The 10,394-nt window shown below is 37.0% G+C and overlaps 1 protein-coding gene across 1 annotated transcript in view; it reads left to right on the forward strand.

Annotated features, from left to right (window-relative positions):
- LOC136263516 (coiled-coil domain-containing protein 90B, mitochondrial-like) overlaps positions 1-5,980 on the forward strand; it is a 13,689-nt gene extending 7,709 nt beyond the window's left edge. Inside the window, exons 4-8 of the mRNA XM_066058112.1 lie at positions 5,186-5,243; positions 5,304-5,345; positions 5,554-5,625; positions 5,681-5,795; positions 5,849-5,980. Coding sequence (XP_065914184.1) covers positions 5,186-5,243; positions 5,304-5,345; positions 5,554-5,625; positions 5,681-5,795; positions 5,849-5,916 — 355 coding nt within the window. The 3' untranslated portion in view covers positions 5,917-5,980. The remainder of the gene's footprint in view (positions 1-5,185; positions 5,244-5,303; positions 5,346-5,553; positions 5,626-5,680; positions 5,796-5,848) is intronic.
- The last annotated feature ends 4,414 nt before the right edge of the window (positions 5,981-10,394 follow it).

Here is a 10,394-nt window from a genome sequence, read left to right on the forward strand (position 1 = left end):
CTTGTCTTTTCTTGTATCTTCAATCAGGCTGCTTGTCTTCTTTATCCAATGAAACCATATTGAGTTGATTATTTTCCTTATTAACACTTTCTTTCAGCAGCATATTTAGACGCCACAGAATTATGTCAGAGCTGGATTTCAGAAGTGCTTCAGTCCCGGCACTTCTATAGAACAGATATACTAGCAAGATATCTGCAACTTTGCGATTCGGATCCCATTCGTGATAGGTTCGCAACCACGCCCATCAAATGAAGATCTATATAGATGAACTAATAACAATTGAGTATGGAGACCACATGCACCTCATAATTGTTTAGCTATTTACTTATCAGTAAACAAGATGACCTCACCCCAGCCCTTACTGGTCTAGCTAGCTGCTTACCCCTGGCTGACTCTAATACAACAGCCACTCTAACTCATGTAAGATATTCTAATAGAACAGTCACCAGTTACACTGTAACTAGCTGTGCTACAACAAAAGAAACTAAACAAACTAGTATTTTTAAAAATTGTTAATTCAAAAATGAAGTAGGGATCTATACAATAAAAAAGTAGTGAAACAAGAGATAAATGATGGTATTACACCATAGTTTGATGGGAAAGTCCCTACTTTAGAACATTGGCTATAACAATTATGCCAAAGCAGTGGCAGATCTAGGAATTTATACCAGTTTAGAAGGTGGACATATCCACTGCATAGGAGGCGGAAGGATGCTACAGTTGGGGGTGCCCAAAATTTATGGTGGTAGTAGTAGGTGTGTGAAGCATACCAAGCATGTGAACCATGCTACTTCTATGGGAGTCTGCCCCCCACCCCCCAGGAAAATTTTGATATTAGGTGTCAGGAGATTGAATTTGGAGGAAATTTTGGTGGTTTTAGCTGTTAGTCAAAAAATTTTATTTAATACATGCTTGAGTTGTGTTAGGGTGACTGCTCTATTAAAGTATTTCGATCGTGATTGACAAGTTTCTGGAAGTTCACGTGACTATTTGTGCAATGCAGCTTTGAGTTTGTGGTGCTCAGCACCCCTCTTCTGCCATCTACAGTATGCATGAGTGTACGAAGAAGCACACTTACCTGTGCTAGGGGGGTCTGGGGGCATGCCCCCCAGGAAGTTTTTGAAATTTTGATGCTCTGAGACTGCATTTGGGCAACAATTTGTATGAAAAAATTTTATGAAGTCTATCTTTATGGAGTGTTGAGCATGCACGTTGCTTATTATAGGCACACACCGCAATAGTTAATTAAAATACCAACACTTGCATAATCATTTTTCAAAGGGGTTTATGTGGAAACCTTGAAACCCCCCCTAAATCTGCCACTGCAAAGTAGGGACTTTCCCATTAAGCTATGCTGTAATATCATTGTTCATTTCTTGTTTCACTACTTTTTATTGCATAGAATCCTACTTCATTTTTGAATTAACAATTTTTAAAAATACTATTTCTTTAGCTAACAAATTATCAGACAAACAACATGATGACTGACAGTTTCTGTGGTCGACCTAATTGATTGTGGGTAGCTGGGTCAACATCATCGGAGAGGCATAGAAAACTTGTCAGCATGTTGTACAAGTGTTAGAAACCGAACAAAGGTCGACAGGATTATTTTTTAACTAGTTGCCAGTTCTCCAAGATACCATAACGGAAATGCACAGTAGGGATATAATAATTATTTTGAGTGGCGAACCCACACATACCACATCAAAAGAAAAAAATGGCGACATGCGCCCCAGATATATCAGTTATTGTCTGAAAAGTGAAATATCCATTACACTTTGTTGTTTAACCCGTTACACAACATTACAAATCAAGAACTGTTCGAAAAGCACCTCTGCATGCCAAAAGAGAGAAATGGCACCGCGCCTCCCAATTATATCAATTATTGTCTGAAAAGTGAAGTATCCATTATGCTTCATTGTCAGCTATGTTCAACCCTTTACACAACATTACAAATCAAGAACTGTTTGAAAAGCACCTCTGCAATCAAAGTAGCCACTATGAAAAACATGGACGATTTCCGTTACAAAGGTGTGCTACCATCAAATCAACACTTTTCACTGTCAGCAAAGATGAATGGGAGGACAGTGGTTAGTCCATGAAGAATGCATTGTACGTACTGCAGTATGCCAAATAGTAGAGCTCCTAAACACTTTCTTTGTGCGCTTTTTAATAAAAGTATGAAACTTGGTACATAGTTTGGATATACCATAAAGGTCATTTTAATATTGGGAGCCACCTCAGGTTTGACCTTTGTATCCAATTTTATACTTGAAAATTGACAGTTTTTTCTCTATTTCACTTATACATGACTCAAAACCCACCAACTTGGTGCCAAATTAATGCTTTTACTCTAAAGAGCAAGTTGATACTTACAGAAAGTCTGTAGCTTTCTCTATTCAAAAGTTATAGAAATTTTATAAATATAACAAATGCCTTTTTTCTGCCGCCCACGCATATGCTTTTGATTTGTAAAAGAAAGAAGGTTGTTATTCAATTATCATACTATTTGGCAGCTAATCACCTCAATTGGGCATGAGTATTAGGAGCAGACCCATGAACTATCAAAGGATGTATATAGGGTAGTAGGAGTACAATATAGGAAGTGGGGAGGGGTTGGGATAACCCAGTTGCACAGTATATAAATTATACACAGTAGAGACCAATTTTAAATAATTCTATTAACCAAGTGAGTATAGGCTAAGGTTGTAACAGATTATATAGTGAAATACAGTTGGTATGTGTTCTGATCCACGACTACAGAAACGCAAGGTTTTGTCCTCCCTCTCAAAGGCCCATAGTAGCCCAGATTCGACTGAAACTTGTGCAGTGACTTGTTTAATACTATTTCTTGAGTATAGGGTAGTATATAGAACTTGAGCAGAAGTGAATAAAGAATATTTCACTTGGGTTTCACGTTTTATTGCACATTTTGTCCTCCCTCTACTGGGCTTGTACTTGCACATTTTGCAATAAGATTTACAAGTTAACTACATTAGTTCTGTATTATAGGCTTATATATCTTTGCAATAACATGAAAGTGACACTGGATCTGTAGGCGTGGATGGAACATGCGGTTTCCAATCCCCTTTCTCTACAATCTATGGTCGTAACAAGGAACCTATGGAAGTGTAAAGGAGATTATTTGCATGGCATCCCTATTACCAAGAGTTAATAATAGTGGCCACTATTATTAACTCTTGCTATTACTTTAGACTTGTATGTACACTTAAGGTCAAGATAGTTATGTCGATAGTTTGGAATAATATGTACGTATCTATAAAATCACCTTAGGAAGAGCTTTATGTAGAATTGGTGTACTAGCATAGAAGTACAACATTTGATTACATTTGAACCATACCTTATAGCTGGTTGGTCTAATAGCTACTCACAAGTACGTTTGATTTATAACATATTTCACAGTCAAGGTTGATCTATTTACTGAGAAATCTACTTATGCCATTTTGGTCCAGCCATGTACGCAGTGATACTGTTCCATAATTTCAATTTGTATTCCAATGTGTAAAGTCAAGGAACATTGGGTGATACGTAATTATAGCTAACCTCTATATAGGCCAAAAATGAAACTAGTCATGAGTTAGAAAGGTCTATTACTTTATAGGTTTAAAATATTAAGGAAGAAAATTTTCACAAATTTCATAAGTGAATGATGACAAATTTGTGAAAAGATACGTAATTGTGATCATGAATGAATATGGTTGAATTTAAAATATTATTTTGCTAGGCCACACAATCTAGAGTTTTATGAATAATAATAATAATGAAATTCACTTTTTACATGATTCTGTTCATCCTTTGATTCTGCCTATATGATATAATAACAGATTTGAATGGCAACAATAAAAATGAAAGTATATCCACATAATTACCAAATGGGTATTACTTTTTAACATTCAAATATGAATATCCTGCTGTACAGATTTATTAACAACCATCGTTCACAAATATGGAGAGGCAAACTACCTTGGAGCTATGTCAATATAAAATTTTAATTATTATGGCCATATATAGTCTTTGGTTGTTGTTTTTTATTTTCATAGCACAACAGTAGGATTAATAATAAATATATGCTGTATTGTTCTCCTGCAGACTATACAGAGTGATTATCTATACTTGATATCACTTAATCTGTTACAGGATTTAATCGGTGCATACTACTGCATATTATAGTTTTCCTATCCTGAAAATTAATACAGTTGTAAACCAGACTACTTAAACAAAATCATGTAACCTGATACCATACATAGTTACTGTAATCACCTCAGGGTTATTTTGTTGTGGTATGGTAGATAGACAAACGGCTGTATTAGACAAGCAGGCTTTAACCATGCAATACAGTTGTTTGAAATTGCTGTTCCAGTGTCCCTGGTATGGAGAGGTGGTCTCTTTACACAGGTGGTTACTAAGACAGGTGGTAACTAAGACAGGGTCCACTATATAACTGTACAACAATTACTCAGGATGTAATAGAACTACGTGAAAACGCTGTAGTATACATACAACTATCATGCATGATGTGCGTGGGCGGGTGAAATATGATCTTATAAATAACTGTAACTTTTGAATAGAAAAAGCTACAGACTTTCTGTAAGCATTAACTTGCTCTTTAGAGTAAAAGCATTAATTTGGCACCACCTTTGTGGGTTTCGAGTCATGTATAAGTGAAATAGAGGAAAAACTGTCAATTTTTAAGTATAAAATTGGATACAAAGGTCAAATCTGAGGTGGCTCCCGATCTTAAAATGACCTTTATGATATATCCAAACTATGTACCAAGTTTCATGCTTTTATCAAAAAGTGCACAAAATCTACTTTTTGTAAGGCTTAGGAGCTCTACTAGTAGAGGCACCTCTCAGGCCGAAATGACGTCAAACAGTAATAAATCAAGCCCATAGCCTTAGCCATTATTGAGTTACACTTGTCTGGAGGCGTCAGTCAGTCACTCAATTTCGTTAAAATAAATTTTGTTTAAAATTCCTTATTGAAAGCATTTCGGGTCAATCTAAAGGCTTGTTTGGGCTTAGTTTCAATACTGCTTCTCCGTCATCAGGGAAAAGTGAGGCTGGTTTTTTGGGTGATGTTTTTTCATGGGCCATGCCTACTCCTTTGTGGTCCCTACTATACAGTACTATTGTACTGTATGATATGTTGCTGGTCATTATAGGAGGGATCAGTTGTTACTGGAGAAAACCGAGATAGTTGGAATCAAATCTGATGTTAAGGTAAGTAGCCACACCCCCTTCGTACATGTTATAGCACTAACCATGTCCCCCTCCCTGCAGAAGATGGATGCAGAGGTCCACAAACTGATGGAAGTGCTAAAGGTAATGATGGACTGATAGGAGGAACCTCTCCTAAATTGTATTCAAAGCACACCTGTCCAGCTCCCAAATTAAATACTATTAGTAACTTGTACACCATTTATCCGAACACTTTTATTCACAAAGAACAAATGTAATATTTCATCCTAGAGATGTTCACTGTATTTAATGTGACTATCACGAGTTATTTTACTAACTCGTTTGGTTACAGGAAGAAGTAAACAAGGTCCGGTCTGGGATGAGTCTGGATATTAACTTGGAAAGGAGCAGAGTGAAAGAGGAGGTGAGGTGTTAAATGGGTGTGGCTAACTTGCAGTAGCAACCCCACCCCCTTATAGTATGGAGAACTACAACAAAGGATCAAGGACGCTCAGAACAGAATTAGCACAGAGGTCGCTGACCTCAAGACGATGATCGCATCACAGAAATCTGATATTCTAAGCTCCATTACTAGTAAATAATACGCATCACATGATCTCTGTTATTATTTATGATGTCATCATTAGATCGTACATTGACCATGTGTGCCATAGTACTATCACTGGTGGTGGGGATATGGAGACTTACTAAATAGTAGCTGCTGCTAATATTGCTGTAATAAATCAATTGTATATTATTGGATGATATTTTTAGAATAATCCACTTAGTTGGGATGACAGCTAGAACTGTTTACAATGGTCAGTCAAAAGGCCAGTTAATGGAAATTCTGTTGAGATTACTTTGAGCTGTTATAAAGATTGAACTAATACTCCTGACTATTGTACACTCCATCAATATAGCACTAATCTTGTGGGTATGCAGGTTCCATAGAGAAGTATGGTGGGATGATAACTACTTGTATTGTTAACAGGTTTTGTGTATCACATGAATTTCTGTGAATTGTGTTAAAACCAAATTTTTGCTTAAAGCCAGAGCATGTTCACTATTCAAACATTTATGCATTTGCTTAGGAGGACCCAAATTAAAGGTATGTGGGCAACTTGTATGGCCCACATCCTGAGGATTTATGGCCTAGCTATTGTACTGATGATTGGATGTCCTGGGTATGTAAAACAGCTCTTTGGCTTCAAACTTGTAGGAGATGTAAGAAAAGTGACTTGTGTGGCATCAACAGATTAGTTGGAATAACAAGAACTACAGAAGTAGTCGTCACATGGGATGATAGGTGATAAGGCTCATACTCCACGAAACTAATTATAATAGCAATGCAGGATGGGATAGATGTTTTATTAGCTAGATATGTAGCTGTTCACATGACAGCTCAAAATGTAGCTTTTTGGTCTACTCTAGTTACTGTTCAATAGCTGTATTCAGCCACATACAGCAATCATTGAGTGGCATGAGCATGAGTTGATGTGATTTATTAATGAATAACAATTTTGTAGAATGGTATAATTGAAAGGAACCATCAGCCAATTCACTAAGGTTTGCCTGTGGTAGAACATACACTATGATTTTGAAATCTTATAACTGTGCCAAGTAACTGTCCCAAGCATAGCTATAAGGTGTTCACAAAAACGTGCACAACTTACAATGTCTAATTTTTCAACTTTAGATACTCATTTTTGAAGTACATGTACTTATTATATACCTACACACCTGAACACATGTATGTGTCCATACTATACCTTAGTTAATGATGACTAACAATAAAATTACAACAAACTGAGCATAGCTATATATACTACAACACAATACTTCAAGAATTATAAAACTAGCTGTTAATATATTTACTGTTTCAATTTCTGATAAAATGATCAAAATAATACACAATCCACTATAGTGACAGATATAGTTTAGGACATACTCCTTCCTGGCTTATAATACAACAACTGTAATTCCATTATGATTTTACAGTTCCAACGTATCTCATACTGTTGTATGTGTTTATGTACAATTCACAACAAATTAATGCTCCAATACCGGCTCTGGTGACGATGGTGTATGTTTCTTCAGAAATGACATGAAGATTCCAACTGGTCAGTACAAGTGGGAACGCAGTGTGGTCTTTTTATTCATGGAGAAGGATGCAATTTATAAACATTTTCTATCAAAAGAATAAGTCACAATTGAATACTGACTGTATGTACCTTGATGATCTGGATGATGATAAATCAGGCATTAGGCTCATTGTATTTTCCAGGAATTAAATCCAGTGGCAGATTTAGGGGGGCTTCAAGGTTTCCATGGAAATCCCCTTTGAAAATGATTATGTAACCATTAAACATTTTAATTATTGCGACTTGTGCCTCGATCAAGATACTGTAATAGAGCAGTCACAGTAGCTATTAAAACAGTGTGTAGCAAGTTATTTAAGGATTTTATGTACTTTATCAATAGGCTGTGACCTTTTTTTGGGGGGGGGGGTCTCACCTTACCAAACCAGACAATGTAGTGCAGACTTTTGCATATCTCATGTTAGTGCATATCTCCACCTTCTAAACTGGAAACCCCCTTTATAAATTCCTAGATCCGCCACTGAAATCTGTAATGACAGTGATCGGGGGCACTTACATACAGTGTATAACAGCATGTGTACACCTTGTTTGTACCACCATTAACAGTAATTAACACAAAACCTGCTGACCACTTATACTGCATGGGGACAAGCTTGCATAACAGCCAGGGTGACATAACATGGCAAGCCAGGGTGACAACAAGCTGGGTGATATAACATGGCAAGCCAGGGTGACAACAAGCCAGGGTGACATAACATGGCAAGCCAGGGTGACAACAAGCTGGGTGACACGTGGAATACTGTGTACTGTAACAAGATCCAGTTGTTTGAAATTGGATGACATTTAACAGAATCAAGGGTTGAAGTTATGAGAATGGCTGCTATAGAGGTAACACAAGCCAATCACTGCTAGTTCACTGGTGGAGGGGACATATTTAAAGCAACTCTACCAATTAGCTATATAATTATAATGTTCCAACTTAGCTCTCTTACTGAGTTAACAGTCTAGGAAAATCAGACTGTGTGTCTTCATATTTAGCCAACTTAACTACAAGTCAACTAGCTGGTTTCCAACAGCATACTGTAGCTATACTGTGGTTCACAGTTAGTAAATGAATGTAAAAAGAAAAGTGAAGTATGCCAATTTTCTTAGGACAACATTTGCAGATGAATAATTATATTATCGTCATCCAAAAATAAAATTATCTTAACTGGTGAGGTTTAGAGTATCATACCCCAGAGGGATATTATTTCTATTTTATTGTGTATTTTCTCCCAGTTCACTCTTCAACATGACCCTGGGTGCAAAGCTCTGGCCATCCAGAGCTCACGTCTGGTACTCATATATACCCCAAAGACCCCATTAGAGTAGGACTAGTTTGAGAGAAACAAATCAAATTGCTCTCCTATGGAGAGGTGGTTACTATAAGAGGTGGTCACTATATAGAGGTGGTAATTATATAGAGGTAGAGATGGTCTTGATAGCGCATGTTAACTGAGTACAGTTTCCCAGCCATACTGATCTACTATATGGCTTTGATAACTGCCTCATGTTATAGTCACTGCTAATGATTCACAATGGATTATAGTAGGAGTGATGATGGGATAGTCAGTGATCATTTAACATGTTCAATAGTCAAGTAAGGTATCTCTTAATACACTAGTAAGGTGTCATTATTTATTGCAACTGAAGTGACAAGCCACTAATGGACAACCCTCACATTACAACTACTGTTACAATCTGATCAGGTCACCACATCATGGAATACAGGTAGCTATATCTGGTTCAATGGTACATGGTCTATGTACGTAGCTATTGCACCATCACAAAGTTACCACATCTTCTTATGGAGTCTTGGTAACACATTATAGTCCTATATTGCTACATGTTATTGCACAACCAAATTAAGCATGTGGTTTGACTCGAAATTGGTATCGTCATTATCTACTCTTTTAGTGACATTGTCATGTCACAAAATGGAGATGAGCGACTGTTAAACTTTTAAACTAAATGGCATTCAACTCAAAATACACAAAAAAAGTATTTTATAGCCTTTTGAGCCCAGAGATCACATGATGTATGATGATGTTCCTCTGTTATAAAGTATTAACATGCTGTGGTGTAAACATTGAACATATTAACTTGTTGTAATTAACATTCCAGCAGCCACATCAAAGCTCTCAATGTGTGTTCATCTGTTCATGTAGTTATCTGCAACAATATTTTTCTTACCAGGAGTTATAAATATTCTTGGTTGTACTATTAACTTTACTACACTGATTTCTGGCCATGATGTTCTTGAACCTCTTCAGAGAAATCAACTAGTTATTTCACCACCTATAAGAGGACTATCACTGCTGTGAGTCACTGAGAGCCTTAAACAAGTGTATTAGGAGTGGAGCAGAGTTGGCTGAATTGTACCCATAGCAATATTCAAGGAAGTAGCTGGTTAATCATATTGTTATAGAGGAAACCTTATAAGGAGATGATATTAGGGCATGCATGACATGTCTTAACAACTGATAAGGAAGTCACAGTCATTCAGTGATGATGTCTTCATGACTTGTCACTGATAGTATTCCCTCCTAGTATGGCCACCCTTTATATTCCTGGTAGAGCAACCATAGTAACAACTATACTATAAATATTGACCATCAACTGTACATCACATCAGATAACCAATAAGATGAAGTGTGGAATACTAATACTACTGGTGTGTTCAGCTCTACTAGTTAACTGCTATCCTGGTGAGTGCTGTAGTTAGTGTTATTGTTCCTCAACTGACATGTCATTGTTATATATAGTCCCCCCTACTGGTTTAGCAGTTACCAGTAAGACAGCAAGCAGTGTCACTTTGTCATGGGACATGTTGGACTCTAGTGTGGATGAATATGTGATCGAGTATCGAGCACCAAGCATAACCGCAGCATGGAGTGTGCGCTATGAACTAGACTACACGCTGACCGCTGGTACCATTAAGGGATTGAACTCTGGAACAGTGTATGAGTTTAGGATCAGAGTTGAGACTGCAGCTGGATACAGTTCCCATAGCAATGTGATTACCGCCACAACAAACTCTTATTAATTGTTGTGA

This window comes from Dysidea avara, chromosome 8 (genome assembly GCF_963678975.1).
Source record: "Dysidea avara chromosome 8, odDysAvar1.4, whole genome shotgun sequence".
NCBI lineage: Eukaryota > Metazoa > Porifera > Demospongiae > Dictyoceratida > Dysideidae > Dysidea > Dysidea avara.